The 19,396-nt window shown below is 55.8% G+C and overlaps 1 protein-coding gene across 2 annotated transcripts in view; it reads right to left on the bottom strand.

Annotated features, from left to right (window-relative positions):
- The window catches only part of GRB7 (growth factor receptor bound protein 7), a 47,770-nt gene that overhangs the window by 6,063 nt on the left and 22,311 nt on the right, over positions 1-19,396 (bottom strand). For both annotated transcript variants that reach the window (XM_067541240.1, XM_067541239.1), the window contains 10 exons: positions 13,873-14,071; positions 12,614-12,755; positions 6,871-7,027; positions 6,336-6,457; positions 5,688-5,765; positions 5,447-5,584; positions 4,384-4,494; positions 3,689-3,787; positions 3,312-3,392; positions 1,568-1,684 (listed from right to left, as the gene is read on the bottom strand). In XM_067541240.1, the coding sequence (XP_067397341.1) occupies positions 1,568-1,684; positions 3,312-3,392; positions 3,689-3,787; positions 4,384-4,494; positions 5,447-5,584; positions 5,688-5,765; positions 6,336-6,457; positions 6,871-7,027; positions 12,614-12,755; positions 13,873-14,071 (1,244 nt within the window). The remainder of the gene's footprint in view (positions 1-1,567; positions 1,685-3,311; positions 3,393-3,688; positions 3,788-4,383; positions 4,495-5,446; positions 5,585-5,687; positions 5,766-6,335; positions 6,458-6,870; positions 7,028-12,613; positions 12,756-13,872; positions 14,072-19,396) is intronic.

The following is a 19,396-nucleotide window of genomic DNA, read 5'->3' as shown; positions in this document are numbered from 1 at the left end:
CAAATGTTTAACAATGAGTGGAATTAACCAGTGGAACAATTTGCGTCGTGATTCTGTCACTTGGACTCTTTAACTCAAGACTGGATGTCTCTTCCTAAAAGCATCCTGCAGCTCACACAAAAATTATGGGCTTGATGCAGGAATTACTGGGAGAGATTCTCTGGCTGGTTTTGTCAAAATCAAAATTCTCCATCAGAAAAGCTAATCTTCAATGGCATTTTTCAATTTTACATTCAGGAAAATGTAAATGAAAAGTTTTTATTCAAATTGGCAATTAAATGTTATTTGAAGCTGAAATGTCAATTGGAAATGAAATATTTCTTTTAGACAGAAAAAACTGACATTTTCATTTGGATGTTTCCCAACTGAAACTTTCTGGAACTATTTGTACCATGAAAATTTTTGATATTTCAACTTTTTGTCCCAATTCAGGATGAAAACAAAAGTCAAAATTCTGAAATTTTACTGCAGGGTGGAAATATTGTTCTCTGAATGTCTCTAGGGCCTGTTTAACTAAGCCAGTTTAAAATCACTTGTGACAAGGTGAAGAAGCAGTGTGGAAAGGGTTAAGAGCCTGAGGTCCCTGCCTATCACATGGCTGGGTGGGGTATATAAGGAAAGGGAAGTGGTCTTTCTGAGAAGGGTGTGTTCTCTTTTCACTTCATCCCAACTGGTGGAGGCAGGGAAAAGTCGCTGAGGATAGCAGTCAGCATTCGTCAGTTAAGCTGTTTTATTTTGCATCCTTTGTGTTCACACAATAAATCGTGGCCTGAAAAAAGGGCCTTTAAAGGACTAGGATGTTGCTTTTGCTTCCCTTCTCTGGCTGACCAAACCGCCCACCAGTTCATATACGAATGTCCCAATAACAACTCTGTGGGTGAACCACGCAATCACTATGCTCTCAAATGAACTCACACAGGAAAATGATAAAAGAGAACAACGCCCTATCGCAGTTTTCACACAGCGATCACTCTGTATCTGACCTATCAGTCCTCATTCTCAAAGGAATCCGTCCCAACACTTTCAAAAGATGAGCCTGGGAGCTTAAATTCATAACTGTGTAAGACACTAAAAATTCCAGTCTTAATAAAGACTCTGGATTTATGGCTTATTACTACAATCTGTAACCCACTAACCCCACTTTTTCTCCTATAAGTGCAGGAGTGCTAACGGGCCACTTCACCTTGAATTAGAATACGAGCTAACTACTTATGCTAAACAACCTGTTCACATCACGTATCTAGCTGTGACACTCTGACTACCTTTCCCAGCCTGGAGGAAGAGCCCTGTGGAACTTGAAAGCTTCTCTCTCTGTTGGTCCAATTGCCTGCTCTCTCTAATATTCTGGGATCAATCAACATGGCTACAACAACACTGCATGTAATAGCCTATATCCCAGTTTAACTGGTTAAGCTCAGCCAGTGCAGCTCTGTATGCAGACCAGCCGTCAGCTGGAAGCTGTTTGGTTAGCTTGATGAAGATGCGTGGCCTCAACCCCGTCTCCAGCCATAGCCCGCTTCTCTGCCTGGCCTCTGACTTCTAGCTCCATATGGATACCCAGACTCACCCTCCACGACTGAGCCTCTTCCAGGGCCACCGTCAGTGCCTCGCTGGGGTTCTCAATCACCCGGCCTGTGCACCCCGAGAAATCCATGGCCACCAAGGTGTTGTCCGACATGCTCCTCTGTGGGATGAAACAACAGCTGAGAAGAGAAGCAGCCACTGGGGTGGGGAAGGGGGACCCTGCACTGGAAGATGGGAGCGGTGGGACAGAGGCACTGCCTGCAGCTCTGCAGTTCAGTGCCATGCAAGCAACTTTGAGAGGGGTCCCATCATGCCAGCACAGCCTTATCAGCAAAAGGCCTGGGGCCCTCTAAGTGTTGAACTACAGGAGTTCTGGGCATAAACAGGGCTCTCCACTGGGCACCTCTCCCCCACATAAAATGGGCTTAAAAATCAAAGCTCCGTTATGGGCATGATAAAATCCCACCTGGGTATTTTAAAGGAACCATTTCCTGGCCAGCTACATCTCTAGGTACCAACCGGCCTCTGCCCCATCAGGTGCATAGGTGTCAAAGGGAATGAATGTCACTTTGGACTGATGCTCTCCAGTGACTTTTTGATGCCACGCTGGGGGTCAGATTTTCCAAAGAGCGCAGCACCTGACATGCCCCCAACATGTGACATGTGAGAGCCGAGCCCTTCTGACAGCCATGCTATAAGGGGGCGATTTGCTGTTTAAACCGATACCGTTTTACCCTGGGTTAACAAGGGGCATGACCTATCCCCTTCCCCCGCACTGATCTCAGATCCATGTTTGGGGTGGGGTGGATCTAAGGGGCCGATCAGTGCCCTCCAGAGAGGTCGCCCTCATGGAGATGCTGTTAGCTGAGGAGTGCAGAGAGAACCTGATATGTAACCCCCATAAGGGCTCCATCAGGTCAGATCCAGACACCAGTCTCTTTGTCTTCCCTTTGGCACGCAGCACTGACAGGCTCCTCCTCTAGAGAGCGCTGTCTGGGGCCGTCTCACCTCTAGTTCTGTTTGTGCAAACTTTAGAACAGCATCACGCCTTGCTGGGCATCTTGGCTGGCACCGCTCCCATGCCCTGGGAGGGTGGGGGAGCCCTGGGAAAGGGCCTGTTGAAAATTTCCCATTGAAACTGGTTTTTTTGAGGGGAAATTGGGGTTTTAATGAAACATATGGTTCACAAAATGTGAAATTTCCAAAAAACAAACTCCCCCAAGTCTGAAAAGGTATGATTTGGAAAGGCTGCTATGGTGCCTCATGGGAGCTGTAGTTCAGTCGGCTCGTGTTGCCATTCTCCTCTATGGGCCAGGCTCCTGGGCTGGACTACGTCTCCCAGGATGCACCCTGGCCAGGGCTTCCCATGATGCACCACACCCCTCTCCAAGGAAAAATCCCCATTTTTCGACCAGCTCTCTATGTTGAAGGCATTCATTGCACCCCTAGTGACGTGAGGAAGAAACAGTATCTTCTGCTGTGCTAACAGGAGCTTGGAAGATGTCAACACACGAGAATGTCGGCCCAGAACAATGAGGGCAGTGAACAGCTGATGTCTGGACCGATCCTTTTCCAACTTGGGCTCTACTCTTTCTGCGAGCATGTCAGGGAGGAAGGATGTAGGGGGAATGTGGGCGTGGGGCCCCACAGTGCACTGCAATTTGGAACCCCCTGAGCCAACACAACCTGCTGTGCCAGCCACGGGCAAGTCGGGAAGGTGTCCCCTGGAGACGCGACAACGGGAGCCTCTCGTCACGCTCTCAAGGCGGCTCAGGCGAGGCACTTACCAGGGGCGTGGTGCCGATCCAAGACTGCTGGCTGCGTCTGGACTGGGACTGCTGGTAGTTCCTGTAGAGCTGCACGCCATACTGGGAAGGAAACCGCCGCTGTTAGCAGCAGCAGCAGCAGAGCCAAGCCCAGCAGGAGGGCACTGCCTCACCCCGGGCAAACGCCATGTGCTGCCAGGCAAGCAGCACCCCCACCGGCCAGGTAGCATCCCACTGCAGCACAGGGGGGCTAAGTAACAGCAGTAACCCCACCAGCCAGAGGCACTGGGCTCCCCAGTGAAACAGAAGTGCAGTCCCCACCTCCGCCAGCAGGCTGTCAGCTCCAGCATGCCGGTGCGCTGGCGGCAGGGAGCAGGGGTAGGTCGGGAGGCTCTTACCTTAAAGAGGCGGAAGGCGGCCATCCAGCAGGTGCGGCTCTGCTCGTCCTCGCTGCAGAACAGCTTCAGGCCCTTCATGCCGCTGCGCACCTTGTAGGGCTGCAGAGCAGAGCAACAGCAATAAGCACAGGGGGCCGTCACCAGCGCCGGCCGAGAGATGACGGCACAGAGCTCCCCGAGCGCTAATTGAGCCCCCCAGTCGTTATCCCCTGGGGGAGTGAGGCACAGACTTGCCCCATGAAGTCACTGGGAGAACTGGGAAAAGAACCCAGGAGTCCTGATCCCTAGCTCCCTGCTCTCACCACTAGAACTCACTCCCCTCCCAGAGCTGGGAACAGAGCCCAGGAGTCCTGCACCCCAGGCCCCTCTGCTCTAACCAGTAGGCTACACTCCAGTCTGACATCTGGCAGTCGAACCCAGGACTCCTGAGTCCCAGCCCTGCTTTGCTCTAACCTCACGGCCTTCATGGGTGCCGCTGGTGTTCCTACATTCCACCCTTCCACCTCAAGAGCACCCTAAAGGACTTCGCACACTAGGCCAAACTCACCGCTGGTGTAACCCTATTGACTTCTCCTGGGTTTACACCAGGGTTGGCTTTGGCCACATTTGGGCAGGGATTGCTTCACCCACAGCTGAGGCTCCGAGGATGCCAGGTGGCAGCCATCCCCCCCTTGAAACACCCTGGCTCCCCTCACCTTGATGCAGAAGCTGAACTCAGTGGGTGTCCCATACTGTTTTTTGCCTTGGGTGATGCAGTAGACGTTGGACTCGTTGAGATCAGCAAAATACTGTAAGTGCCGTGGGTCCTGGGAGAGGAGAGAAAGGAAGAGCATGTACTGTACTAGGAGAGGCAATCATGGACCAGGGGCACCAGGGACCAGGACACTTCCCATCCAACTTCCTGCAGGGCCACAGACTTCAGACACTGTAGCAGCCCAACCATATGGCACAGGCAACTCAAACCAAGGAGCCACAGCGGCCTTAGAACACGAAAAGCAGAAAGGGAAACCTGAGGTAGTATAACCCATCGGTCTCTAACCCCTTTGGGTCTCCCCACACATTTGTACAGCACCTGGCTCAACGGGGCCCCAGTGCTGACCAGGGGTGTTGTGCACTACTGGAATACCCATAACAACACCAATAATAACTGGCCTGATGGAATGAAGGTCAGATTTAAATGGCATGAAAGGTCAAGGAAGGGTTTTAAAAATCATTTCTGCGGTAGCAGCCTGAGTACGTGGATCTATGTAAAGTCCAGCTGCTGGCTGGGTTATCAGCTAGGGGAATGAAGCAAGCACCTTTGGATTGAATTAGAGAGGCCTTCACTGCCTGAGGTAAAAGCTCCCACTTCCTTAGCAAAGGGTGGCCCAACCACCACTGGAGGGGGACAGAGTCCTACACCACGTGCACATGTGTGCGGTACATGTAGCATCAACAGGACACTCAGCGCTCCATACCAGGATAAGAACCTACCACTGCTACCAGCTGAGGGAGCTATTCCTTTAGTCCAAGTGATGTAAATCCCATACTTTGAGCTGATTATCCAGGGCTCAAGCCCCTCTTGTGACTCATAGAGGGCACTGTTAGGATCGCTTCACCCAAAGTAACTAAGAACGAGCCACTTCTATAGAAACCCGTGGCCATAGGATGTCTTCAGCCCCACCCCTCCTGCAGTGCCCCTTTGTGGTGCTGGGGAGATCATTTCCAGACCTGTTGGAAGGAGAGGCTCAAATCTGCCCCCCGTGGGCTCAGCCTTACCTTGGAGGTGCCCTTTGTGGAGTAATAAAGCCCTGAGCGCCGGAGAGAGAAGTAAAACCTCTTCCAGACCTTGCGCCCAACCTCCTTCAGGTGCAGGAAGCCCTGGATCTCGGGGCAGCTGCCGGAATTGAGGAAGTTCTGCAGGAGGGGAGAGGAGAGGTCGGGGAGCACATGGGAAGGAGGAGATGACACTGAACTGGCCCCAGAGTTTGAGGATATCAGGCATCAAGTCCAAGCATACCTGGATGAGCTCCGAGTGGGACATGCCTTTGTTGGCATCCAAGCAGCTGGAGACCATCACCTCAGGGAACAGGGACTGCTGGGATAAGGGAGAGAGACGATGGTTCGCGGAGACTCTGGGGCAAACACAAGTGCAGCAGAAGGGCTCTGCACCATAGCAGCACCCAGCGTCTGGCTGGGAAGCAGGCTGGCTCCCCTTGGATCAGTACCAATGGGTTCATGAAAGGATGGTCTCCTGACTGTCCAATTAAGGCAGGGCAGTGCTGGCATGCTGGAACGCGTCCCCCGCCCCAGGCCCTGCCACGAATCTCCTGGCAGCAAGGGGGTAGCTGCCTAGTCCAGCTGCTTTAGCATATTCACAGCTCGTTCCCAGCTTGACAGCTCTGGGGGTTCAGGAGAAGAGAAGACAACCAGACCTCCCAGCAACTTCGGAAATTCTTCCTCTGAGCACCACCAGGTCCCGTCAGGTCATGCTGATGCATGTCTGGAGCTGGCTCCTATCTAGGCAGGGCTATTCTGTGCCTGGGCATTCCTATCACAGGAGGTGCATGGAAACACATGCCTTGTCGTCTCCCCCCACTGGAGTCTGAGGCATGAAAGACCGGTTGGGCCCCCTAGGTCATGCCGGGCTGGGTCCCCAGGCACTTACCGGTGAGCTTTTAAATAACTCGTACTTGGCAAAGTTCTTCCGGAAGACAAATTGGCTGTCTGCCCCAATGGGCCAGGTGGCCTGGACCTCCACCACCGACTCATGGTCTTCCAGGCACCGCTCTGTAGAGGAGAAAGCCACAGGGTCAGGGAACAGATCGTGCAACACACCACGCTGACTTAGCCTGGGTCAGCATGTCTGCTAGTGGCCAGCCTCAGAGACCACAGCAGCTTGCCACCACCCCAGCTAGGAAAGTCGCTCTCTTAGCACATGTGGTGGGGGCTTGTGCTTCAGGGGCTGCTAGTTCCTAGTTTGCTCTCACCCAAGCCTGCAGTTGCATGCACAGAGCTGGCAACGTGCCCCCTCCCCCCCCAAGCCCGTGTTTGCATTTCGGCATTAGTGGACACACGTGCACAAAACCAGCCGTGCACATCTCCCCCCTCCCCCCCAAGCCTTTGGCTGCATATGTGCACTGGTGGCCGTGTGCACAACGCCAACTGTGCAAGGCTCCCCTGGGCTGTACATGCCTCCTCACCCAGGGCCAGGTGCTGATGGAGCTCCACTAGGGACCAGCTGTCGTCATGGAGGGCGTGAGTCTTTTGCACCAGCATCTCGCAGACGTGGCGGGCCGTGGCGCCTGCCGTGACCTCCAGGGAACGGCAGGTGCCATCTTCACTGAAGACCTTTACCACCTGTGGGGCAGAGGCCAGGCCTGGTTCATTCCTCTCTCCTAGAGCCCTACCCCCTCCGTCCGGACACTGCCTGGGCTCCCTGTTCTCCTCACGTCTTAGTTCTGAAAGTATCTGTGGCTGGGTTCAATGCTGCCTGCAGCAGAGGACAGGGTTGGGCATGGAGAGTCATACAGCCAGTCCCAAGGAAAAACCCAAGCTGGGCTGAGGTTTATCCCCCTCCCAAGGGAAGGCAGTGATGTGTGCACAGTAGAGGGTGTTAGCAAGCAAGACCTGTCTGCCCACCTGGTCAGAGCGACTGTTCCCCAAGACCCACCCCCCGGTCACTTTTGGAGCATTTGCACCGTGCTCAGCACTGTGGGATCACACAGGAACCGCCAGCCAGAATCAGCCCCAAGATCCATCCAGCCCAGCATCCTGCCAGGGCCTAGCACCAGACGATTCAGAGGAAGGTGTGAGGTCCCTGCAGTAGCAGGGTGGTAATCTGCCCTCCATGGCAGGGCTCATCCTGGTCTCTAAAAGCGAAGAGATTGGCATAAGCCCTAAGCAGGAGATTTAATATCTCGGCGGTAGTTTCGGGGTGGAATGAAGTGTGACATGCTGGCTGGCTGTAACTGCTTCACACAGAGGCTAAGAACCTACAACTGCAGCCAGCTGCTTGAAGTGCTTCTTTAGCTCAAGTGCCAGCAGGCTCTCCTTTTTGGGAGCTGAAGGTCGCAGGATTGATCCTGGGAGGGAGCAGACCTCCCCAGCACAAGCTCTCTCTGTCTCCCTCCCGTGGGGCTGGGGCGTGGAACTGTTCTCAGGCGTTGACTCTTTGGAACAGGGTGGTTTGATCTCCAGAAGCCCAAACCCCTCTTGCTGGTAACTGGCTCAGCTCAGCTATGTAACCCCCTCCCAAAAGACCCCTCCCCATCTGGCTCTGAGACCCCTGGCTCTCAGGCTGCAGCGTCCTTCTGCTCCCAGCGCCTGGGGAAGTGGTGCCAGGGACACTGGTTGCCCAGAGACCCAGTTGCCAGGTAACCTTAGCCTACTTTTGTGTCACTGCCATGGAGGGAGATCTCCAGCCCAGCCGGCCCCTCAGCCCCAGGACCAAACCCGGAGGCAGAGGAACAAGGCAGGGGAGAGGCCATGGAAGAGGCAGAATCAGGGGCTTCCGGCCAGGGTGGAGAGGTCAGCTCAGGGAGGAGATGGTTGGAGGGTGAGGGAGCCCTGCTCCTCCTGGCCCAGATGTGTCTCATCTCAAAGAGCTGCTGCCTGTGGCCCAGGAGAGTCCAAGGGAATGGGCGCTGCTGGCTAATGTAAACAGGCTGCCTGCTGGCAGGAATAACAGAGGGTGTGAGGTTCCCTGCCAGGCGTGTGGATGGGCTGGGGGAAGAAAGGTCGCTGGGGGGTTTGGCGTTGGGGGCAGGATATGGGTGGGGAAGGAAAGTGGCATTCCCTAGGTGGCAGTGGCACCCCGAGCTGCACCCTTGCACTGTGGGGAGAGGAACCCCATGACCAGCTGCTTCGCGCTAGCTGGAAATAGGCCTGCCAACAGAAAAGTGTCAGCAGCCAGCAGAGCTTGGGGGTGGGTGGTCCTGTCCCTGTCAGAGTCAAAGGCAGGAATCCCAAGGTGCAGGACTGGGCCCACAATCTCTCCAGCAACAAAGAGAAAACAAACAATGCAAAGATACCGGAGCACTGCAGACTAGCCTGCACCAGGACTCAAATCTGGGAGGGAGTCTTGTCTAGTGATGACAGCAAGGATTCAGGACTCCAGGGGTCTATTCACGTCTTTAAGAGGGAGAGTTATCTAAGAGCTAGAGCAGGTACGAGGGGCACAGGATTCCTGCCTCGGCTGCAAATCCAGGTGTCTGGCTGGTCAGCTCTGGGTGCGTGTTGTGGTGGTGGTGGTGGAGGGGGGAGGGTTGTGAATGCAACAAGCTCCTTGAGTCTCTAACCCTACAGCCCTTCCACAGCGCTCTCTCCCAGAGGGTCCCTGCAGCACTTCACACCCACTGAACCTGAACAGCCCCTCCAGAGGGAGCTGGAGCATTGCCCCTAGCCAGGCAATGGAGGCAGAAAGACGAAGGGACGTGGCCAAGGTCACGCAAGCAAGCCTGGGATAGAGCCAAGAGTTGAACCCGGGCGTCCAGCCTCCCGTTCACATCCCTGTTGGACTGTCCACCTCCAGGGGATCCTGGCGGGAAGCAGCAGCATGGCGCGGCCCTGCCCGCAAAGAATTTACAATGACATCAATGTGCCGCAGCACCACCCGTACGGCTGAGACCCGAATCCTCCCTGCTAGTCCCCAGCTGGCCCACAAGAGGGGGCTAAGCACCTGCTGAACTGGTACAGCGAGCGGGGTGGGGGGGAACATATGGCTAACAACACCCTTTGCAGAGCCAGCCTGTCATTCTCAGCCCTGCTGCCTGTTCTTTGGGTACTGCTCGACGCCCTGTGCCTCCCCAGCAGAGCAGGGGACAGGCGATAAGGGACCAAGGGCCTCCACATTACGGCAGGCCTTGTTAGTATTCATCCCCTGCGCTTCGATATTGTCTCGAGGCCCCAGCTGAGATGAGGGCCCTGCATGGATGCACAGCGAGAAGCAGTCCTTGCCCAGCTGGGACTAGGGCGCCGTTGTTCTAGCCACTGTGCAGACACTGGGTGAGAGACAGGCGCTCCCCAAAGAGCTCATGACATTGTAAGCTCTTTGGGGCAGGGACTGTCTTTTTGTTCTGTGATTGTACAGTGCCTAGCACCGTTGGACCTTGGCCTGTGACTGGGGCCCCTGGGCGTCAGAGCAATAGAAATAAGGAAGTGGGAGAGGAAATTGCGGCACAAAGAGGTCAGACGGCAGCTAAGGGAACAGAACCCAGGCTGCTTAACTCCCAGGCTGGTATCCTGCCCCTCGGGATACTGCCTCTCCAGTTTTCTCATGTCTTCTCCCCTTAAAAAAAGACTCTGATGGAGCATTAACGCTGGTATTCTACACAAACCCCTCTCGCCTCCCACCCCTCCGACCCTACAGATTCAGCTGGAGATAGGATTCGCTTTCACTTCCTGCCCCGTGCTGTGCTGCTGCTGTTCAACAACTCCTGCAGCCCACCCCAGAGGTGGCTGAGTTTCAGCGGCAGGTGGAGCAATCCAAGTTCCTCCCTTCCCTGCCAAGCTGGGGGATTGGGTGAATGTCTGAGATTCCCCCAGTGGGCAAAGGATCAGGATTGTTAACACCCCTCCTCTCTCTGCGCAGCAACCATTTTAGAATCTGCTGGAATTGAATTGGGAATCAGGTCCCAGGGTCCCACGTGGGTCCCTCTGACTTCAGGATGAGCCTGACTGACCCATCAGCTGCTCCGTTGGGCCCAGATCTCCACTGTCCTGGGCCTCCTAGCATCGGTGACACCAGTGCAAAGCTTTCATGGGAGCCTTGTGCACCCAACTCTGCACTGCTGCAAATGACTGTGCGAGGGGCAGGGCGATGGGGGGGGGTCTGCTTTGCTCTGAACACCCAGGCCCCAGCAGGGGGCAGGGGGCAGCCCAGGCCATGGGGAGGTTGCCAGCCGCTCTCCTGCAACCACAAGCTCCCCCCTCATGCGTGCCATGAAGCTCATGGCACATAGTGGGTGGGTGAGACGCCCCGCAGAAGAGAGATCCGAAAGTGCATTGGAAAGATACGATAGTGGTGCACGCAGACACCACCCCTGGGTACAATGGGAAGGGACGGGCCCAGCACCAGAGTGACCCTGTGGGAAAGTGACCCGTCTGTGGCTATGCGATCCCCTCCCACTGGCCTTCTGCTCCTCACCCCACCCTGGCCCCCCAGCTCCTCCTGTCTGTGATCAAATCCCAGCGGGGATTAGAACAAACCAGCACCCCCCTCCCACCCACCCAACAGTGCCCACGCCCCAGATGAAAGGCAAAGGAACCTTTATTGTTATTATTCTCTAAAGCCCTTAATTGTAATCTTATTTCTTGCCAGTAAATCAGTAAATTGGCTGCGAGATCTGAGAGTGTTGGGACACAGAGATCTCCAAGAGACATACAGAGACTCTTCCAGGGGCAGACACATAATCCCCATAATCTCCCCATCCCAGCCCAGAAAGCTGCCAGCTGTGTCCAGTTGTCCTGCAGAACCTGAAGGAACAGCCAAAGATGGACACATAGACAGAGACTGACATGTCTATAGTGCCTCTCATCCAAAAGGATCCCAAAGCACTTTGCTCACATGTGAAAAATAGAGTCCTCCATCCATCCGTCCATCCCCACCTGCTGAAATGCAGCCACCTCTGGGGTGGAGCATGTCAGCAGTTTCAGCAGGCCTGAGCAACACTGCCTAATACTTTAGGGCAGGGAATGAAGAAAGGTACTGAACTATAGGGGGAGTTTAGCAAGAGGGAATGGAGCTTTTCAAATTGGGATTTGGCAGAATGCCAGGAGTTAACACCCTGGCCTCTTGTGAAATCTCCAGTGAGTGACCCCGATTGATCCAGCTCTCAGGAAAAACAGGTTAAGGGGTTCAGAGAGCAAAACCAACCAGATTTGTCAGGAAAAGGGAACTGAGCCTAGAAAGTGCAGCCACTTCCCTCCCTTGGGCTCAGATCATCTGTTTTGGCAGCGAATCACCTGCATTTCCCAGCTGTTCCCTGTCTCCTGGCCTGCCCCAGCCCATCTCAGCCATCTGTTTTGATTGTGAGCTCTTTGGGGCAGGGAAGGTTTATACAGCATCCAACACAGGGAGGTTCTGATCTCTAACCACTGCTGTGATATAGACTTTAAATAATAGTAATCGGAAATGTTATTTCCTGCTCGTGTTTCCAGTCTCTCTCTGCGTTATTTCCCAGCCCTCGCTGCTCTTTGCAACTCCTCCTGGTTCAGAGGCATTGATGAGTTGCATTATCCCGTGCCACAATGTCACAGGACCCATCTCTCATGTGGGGCTGCTAGCCCCTTTCGCTGCCCCCCACTACCAGTCCAGCAAAGAAGACACTGATCCAGGTCTCCAGCACGGGTGGGTGTACACGGTGGGTGCCGTGCTGGGGCCTCTGGTCTTTTCAGGGTGCATCATTTAGCGTGGAAGGGGTTAAGCGGCTGTGCTGGACTCAGCTAGGAGGCAGGTGATTGCCTGGGGAGGTGTGAAGCCTGGAAAGCTTCCAAGGGTGCCTGGAAACTATCCTGCCTGTAATTACAAGCTTGTGGGGGCCTGGGCCGCCGAAACACACCGGGATCCATGCCGACTGTCCCTATGGGAACCAACTGCCTGCCTCATCAAGCCCTGTCATGCCCAGCTGCATCCCAGACTGATCCAGCTCAGGGGTTTGATAGGGCACTAGCAACATTAGTACTTGAGTATCGTTATCCCCACTCCATGGTGGGGGAATGACTCCCCCAGGATCAAACAGCAGGGCAGTGGCTGAGCAGAAATAGGACCCAGGACATCCTGACACCCAACCCCATTGCCCTAACCGCTGGACCCTGCTCCCTCCCAGAACCAGGGAGAGAAGCCAGGCGTCCTGGTACGCAGGCCCATTGATTCCCCATGTGTCCAGCCACCACTGTGGCCAACCCAGCCTCTGGGCTGGCCGGATGCCGTGCAGGCGCACTTACGTGAGAGCCGCTTTCATGCTGAGGGCCTTGCCCTGCCGTGGGGCTCCTGAGGATGGGCGACTTGGAGGGGCTGCAGAGCTCAGGGAAGGGGTTGGGGATGGACGGCAGCGACGACGCTCGCGGCTCCTCCTCCTTCAACTTTCTGCCAGAGAGGAGAGGTTTGGGGTGAGGGCGCAGGCAGTGCAGGGGCCTGGCAGCGCAGGGGGGCTCCCTGCCCCAGCTCCCCAGCCCTGCCCTGCCCCGTGCAGCACGACTCTTGGCTGAATTAGAGGGTAAAGCAAGACCATGTGAGCCACACAGACCCCCGCCCAGAGACTGATGGCCGTGCCAACAAAATCCCCCCCCGCCTTCCCTCCTTCGTCAGAGCAGCAGGCCTGATGATTTCACTGTGCCACTGAACAGTCCCTCAGGCTGAAGAAGGGGCCCAGGATGCTGATACCCAGAGCCAGGTGGGCGGGCGAGTTAATAATTAACCATAAACTCCTTGGCTCTCCCTAGTGCTGTTCATCCAGGCTCTCCGGTGAGGAAAGAGCTTCACAAACATCCATCTCCCCATCCCGGCACTGTCAGTTCCCCAGCGAATAGGGGGTTAACCCCAGCAGAGCTGGCCACGGGGCCTGTATGTTGGCTCCTTGGGAAGTAAAGGTGTATGGGATGGTTGGGGGCCAGTGCCAGGGGCGAGGTCCAAGCGTGGGGGCTGGGAGACTCTGGTTCCTTTTCTGTTCATGTTGCGTTATGTGGTTGTCTTGTTACAAACACGCCCTCTTTGCAGGCTGCACCTGTCTCCTCCCATTGGATCCCTCCACTGGCTGACGCTTCACTCCATCTCGCCATCCCCAAGGGGTAGGGTTATAGCACAAGCCTCCATTTTACAGACAGGGAAACTGAGGTACGAAGAGGGGAAGGGACTTGCCCAAGTCACACAGCAATTCAGTGGCAGAGTTGGGAACAGAACTCAGGAGTCCTAACTCTCAGCTCACTCCCCCCCTCCCGCTCTAACCACTAGACCCCATGCTCCTCCCAGCGCTGGGCATAGAACCCAGAAATCCCGATTCCCAGTCCTGTGCTTTAACCTGATCAACCTTCCAAGACCATGTGGCTTTGGGGCTAATGGTGGTGAGGGTGTCACAGCTCCACGAGGGGACATAGACGCTAGCTCTCCCGCCCCCCAGGGGCAGGCTGGGCACACGGCTGGGAAAATGATGGGTCACCAGTTGTCACGGGCAGGATGGAGTTTCCCACAATGCCCTGCTCCCAACCTGTTGGCTTGGATGAACAGCGGCTGTGAGCGCTTCACGTCGCCACCAGCCAGCAGCCCGGCCTTGTCCTGCTCGCCGGTGGGGAAGGCATTGCCATTGGCCAGGTTCCTGGCTCGCTCCTGCTCCGGGCAGCCCTGGTACAGGTTGTCCAAGGTGTTGGGCAGGTCATTCCGCAGAGCTCCCAGGTCCATGGCATTATCTGCAGGGAGAAGGGCGGAGACCGGAACTGTTACTCCCACCTCTGGGGCTTCCTTCAAACCACAGCTCCTTCCCCACCCGCCATGCCCAGCGCCAGGCTCAGCCACAGCCCATGTCCTGCTGGGGCAGAGGCACAGAGGCCGTTTGGGGAGGGGACACCCCCACTCTGCACAGAAGAGGGCTGGCTGCACCTTTACTCACATCCCACACTGCCTGGACCTGCTGGCAAGGGGAGCTGCGCTGAGGCCATGGAGCCATCTCAGCCCATCAGCACCAAATGTGGCTTAGCCTAAAGAAACGTTTGCTGAGGTGTTTCATGGTTCCTGGCACCTCCAGAAAGGAACCAGCGTCCCCTCTGAGTGCGGCCTGTTACCCTTCGATCCAGCCTGCTCTGCGCCTGCTTTCTCTGGCAGCCTGGCCAGCTCAGGTGTAGCAGTTTTTTACAGGTGCCCATCTCCTTTTTATCTGTCTGGCAGCTGGGGCTGGGTGTCAATCACTGACTCACCAGGGGCACCATGCTCAACTCCCCAGTCAAGGATGGTGGGATCTAGAGCGGAGCAGGAGACAGCATTCGTCTCTCCCCTGCGCTTGGTCTCTTTCCATCTTGCCCGGAGCTTTGTCTGGGCCGCAGAGATCAGGGCAGGCACGGCTCACACTATCTGCCATGCAGCGGCTGCTATTGAGGCGGGCACAGCCCAGCCTGCCATTTCCAGATCAGATGCCTCTGCCCAGGCAGATCCACAAACGCAGAGGCCACCGGTTAGATGCTCCATCCCGTCAATCGCTGAAGGGGCCAATGGTCATCCTGGCCAGATGATCCCCATCGGCCACCCCTGGACTGCTGTCAGGCACCTCCACCTGGCCCGATGCCTCTCAGTTTTCCTGAGGTATTGTCCTGTTGGCCCCTTTGTCAGCCGTGAGACCGAGCTCTCCTTGCCCCGCTGGCGGGCAGAGGCCTCCCCAGAGCAGGGCGGAGGCCTGTGGCTAACAGGGTGGGTGTCTGATTGCGAGAACGGAGCTCGACCTGTGGGTGCCAGGGCTGTGCCAGCCTGGTGCGGGTTAGTAGGGGACTCCAGGGGCAAAGGGGTGGACACATGTAAGTCGCTGTGGCCGCAGCTGACACATATTTGGGGGGATAAACAGCGCCCCCCTGCCCTCCCCTGTGTCACTGCGCAAGCAGGTTTTATGGGCCTGGGAGAACATCATTAAAATCACTGAAGTATTAAAGCTGGAGGCGTCTGCAGCTCCATGGGCATGTCGGGGGAGTGAGGGGGTGAGGACCGCTTCCCCTGCCACTCTAGCACCCCCTGCAATGCAAGGCTCCCTGCCAGCTGGCCAGAGCTCTCCCTACATCGAGATCTCCTGCCACAGCAATGCTGTCCATCCAGGAGGGGGTCTGGGCGGGAAGGAGGAGGGGGCATCAGATCTGGCCAGGGGAAGGGGGCACCTGGATTCCCAGCTTGGCAACATCTCGCCATTTCCTTCCCTCCCCCAAGCGCTGCTCTGACTCACGCCACCCTGGCCCAAGGGGAATGGGGCAGGGTTCCTTTAAGGAGGGCCCTGAGCTGTGATTCACCCTCACGGCTTCCTGCCTTTTATATCCTGCTCGAAAACATCCACCCACCCCAGACACACCGCAACACAAAGCAGCGATTGCCACGCAGATTGTGCAACGGACATTGCCAGGCGCCTCTGAGACACCAGCCACGGGGGGAAAGGGCAGTGGGTGGTAGATCTCAGGCCTGGGGCTCACCCCGGCCAGAACAGGAGTGTTGGGCAGGGAATGGGAAGGGGGTGCATGGGTCTTGGAGAGGCGGGAAGGGAGAAGTAACCGACCTCCGCCTTCCACTTTCAAAGGAGCCATCCTGTCCGAGCAGGGTGCTCTAGGGATGGCTGCATGGCCCCACCCCGATGCCTAGGGAGCCCCCAGGAAATTGGGGCGTGGCATTCTCTCCGCCAGGGCTGGGAGCCGCCGACAGGCTGAGGCCCCTCAGCTCGCAGCAGGAGTCCCTGTTCATCTTTCATCCCACCTGCTAACACCCTGGAAGCAGCCTCAGTCCCTGACGGTGGGCTGGGCCTAGCCATCCCATTCTGCATCCGGAACCCCTTCCCAGTGGGCAGTGGGATCCACCCCGGCCTTTGCAGTGAGCTCACAGGTAGCGGGTGTCCTCCCCATGCCTAGCACCTAGGCGTCCTCAGAGAAGAGTCTTTTCCCTGGCAGGATCACAGATAGTTCCTGGCCCGGATCTCTGTACCCACCTGGAATGGATCCTGCCTAGTGAGCACTGAGGGGCAGATTTTAAAAGCACTCTGCTGCTTAAAGATCCAGACAGGTGCCTCGTTATTAATTATATCAACATAGGGCCCAGACGATGGCTGTCCAGAGCAGAGGGATCAGCGCACAGTGGGTACGACTGAGCCCCATGCACAGCCTCAGCACCAGGTCACAGCACCAGAGCCAGGGACTGTATCTCTGTGAGAGACCTGCCTAGTGAGCACTGAGGGGCAGATTTGCACAACTGTGTTGTTTGCTGCTGGGCTGCACAGCCTCAGCACCAGAGCCAGGGACTGTAGTGAGAGACTAGCTGTTTGCACAACTGTGTTGTTTGCTGCTGGGCTCCTACGGGTGGTCCCCAGCGAAGCAGCATTTCATGGGGTTTGTGCTTGGATGCGAGACTGTAAGCAGGGGCTGGAGATGAAGCATGACAGCGATGTGGAAAACGGCACTTTTCACACACAGGCAGGGGTAGAACTTCTGTAAGTGACATAGGCATTGAAAGTCCAGGGGCCTTCAATTCTCAATCAGTAAGGTGCTTATGAACATTTCCCCCCCTCCCCCCCCACTGTCCCCATTACAGGGACGTGATGTCAATCTGAGGCTCTTGTGGTGATTAAATCCGGTTGTACCTTGCACTGGAATCAAAGTGTTCACCGCAGTATCCTAGCAAAATTCCAGTCTGGGGTAAGTGCATTCTGCTGACCTACATTTCACCCCAGAGTTTCAACTGGATGCAAAATTCTCCTTCACTTCCTGACTGCAAGTGTTATATAGTGTCGCTGTGAGCTGTTACAAGCAGCTGTGACCTACCCCAGAGGTTGCTGCATTTGAGAAAAAGAGGACATAATTCCCAATCACAATCAATTTGCTAAACTAGGGATCCTTGCATAGAGAGCAAATTCTATTGTTTTAAATTAACGTATTGTAAAACTTCCCCAAGGCAGAGGAATGGGTTTTGCTTCCAGTATTTAAGTGGCACTTAGACCCCACTGCACAGGAGTGAATCTCCCTGAAACCACCAGCAAGGCACCAGCCTGACTGAGTGTGCTGGGAGATCTCTGCATGGCACGTGAGCGGTACAGACAGTGCAGGTAGGACACTGCTCCACAGTCTAATGGAGCTGATAATCTCTTCCCCTACCCCACGGCCCATATACCACCCTGCTTCTGGCTAAACCAGTTCTGAACCTGGACCTCCCCAGCATGATGAACCGCCGGCGCCTCCCTGCTGCAGCTCACCCCCTTGGTATCTGGAACATCCAGCTGACTGGGACATTTCAGACACCAGGTCCTAGTGAGGGTGTTGTGGGGTCCTGAGCCCTTGTCAAGAAGAGGACCCTGCTACACAAGGCCATGCTGCTTCAGAGGGCACAGAAGTAAGGGGTGATAGAGAGAAAACAAAGGAACTGTCAGTCTAGAACAGACCAGTGGTCTATCCAGCCCAGTCTCATCCCCCTAATCCAGAGTACTGGATTAGCTCACTGACTCCATCCAGGCTACTATCCCTCTTTCCCTGCTGCACAAGATCAGACCATTGGGCCCATCTAGCCCTGCATCCCACCTGCCTTGCCACAGCCAGGCAGACCAGCGGGCCCGTCTGATCCAATAACTTGTCTCAGATGGTGACTAAAGCTGGATGAGTCACAGGAAGGTGCAGTTTTCCTTCCACCCACTTGCAGTGCACTGAGCTCTGCAATACTGTCCTAGGAAGGCAGGTTCCTTCCTGACCCCCGTAGTTAGCCATGGCTTTGTGCCCTGCAGCATGAGGGTAGATGCCCCTAGTGATTGTATCCTAGTGGGTGCCAGGCTTATTCAGCTAACACCTCATGACATATGGATGCAGGTGAAAATGAACAGCTGCTGGCTCAGACTCGGGAGGGAGACGCCCAAGCCCAACCATGAGCTCCGGCTGGAACAAATCCTATAGCTGCCACAGCAATAAACCTGCTGAGGGATGTAATTGGCTTGATTCCTTGGCTCAGGCTTAAGAACCCTTTTCTATGGTCGAGTGAGTTTCTGGGAAGTCCTAAAGTCGCAAAGAGCAACTTCAGTTTGATGGGGAACAGCAGGCACTTGTAAACAGTGATGCCAGCTCTTCTCTGCAGGGGCTGCGGGTCCCCTGTGCCGGCTAGGCCAGCCCTGAATTGTGCCCCTGCTTCAAAGCCCCGCTGGGGCTTTGCCATCGGTGGAGAACCAGCAGAGGACAGATACTCTCTGGCCTCTCCACCAGCCCACCCCACCCCTGGCTCCTGTGCCCAGCGGCCCTCTAGCTAGGGTTGCAGGGCAATGAGGGTTCGGCTCTTTGCCTGCTTATGCTGGTTCTGCATGTGGCCCAGTGGGTCTGTACCTGCGCTAGATCCTCAAGTCCCTGGAAAACGGGCTGCACCTGCCTGTTTGTGCAGCGCCATGCACGTTGGCAGCGCCCAGCAAAGCATGAAAAGTCCCAAGGCTGAGGTTCGTGGCAGAAGCCTGGACCATCATTGACAATCTGCCTTTCCGGTGGCACTGGGGGGAGATGGGGGCTCTGAGAAAAGGAAGGATTCCTGGAGCCAGGCTAGAGGATTAGGGGGCTGTGTGGAGACACATCAATGTGTGGAACTCAGCCCAGCACAGCTGCTGCTTCGTAAACCTCTCCACTAGCACATACCGTACTGCAGAGAGAGAGAAGTCTGAGCTGGATTAGAGCAGAGCCCAGGAGGGGCCTAGAGGCAGACAGAGCCCTGGGGTTAAAGTCCTCTGATTAGCCAGAGGCTGCAAACACAGCAGAATTTCCACAGAGGAAAAACATTCTCCCCATAGACGTATCTACGGGTCTGGATCCAGCATACATATAGACCTGAGTTCCCCAAACTGGAGGAATGTTTGGAGGATGTGGCTGGGCCTGGGCTAGCCCTCACGGGGAGCGGGGAGGGGATGCCACCCAGCCCCGCTCTGCCCCGGGCTCTGCTCTGGGCCTGGCCACAGCCTCTGCCCCCAGCTTGGCTGCAGCCTAGGCGCCTGGCCCCTCTCAGCCCCTAGTCATGGTGCATGGCCTCAGCCCCCGGCCCCT

Source organism: Emydura macquarii, unplaced genomic scaffold (assembly GCF_026122565.2).
Source record: "Emydura macquarii macquarii isolate MOO-44397 ecotype Brisbane River unplaced genomic scaffold, CSIRO-AGI_Emac_v2 contig_629, whole genome shotgun sequence".
In the NCBI taxonomy this organism is placed as follows: Eukaryota; Metazoa; Chordata; order Testudines; family Chelidae; genus Emydura; species Emydura macquarii.
This window is presented reverse-complemented; position numbering and strand designations above follow the sequence as displayed.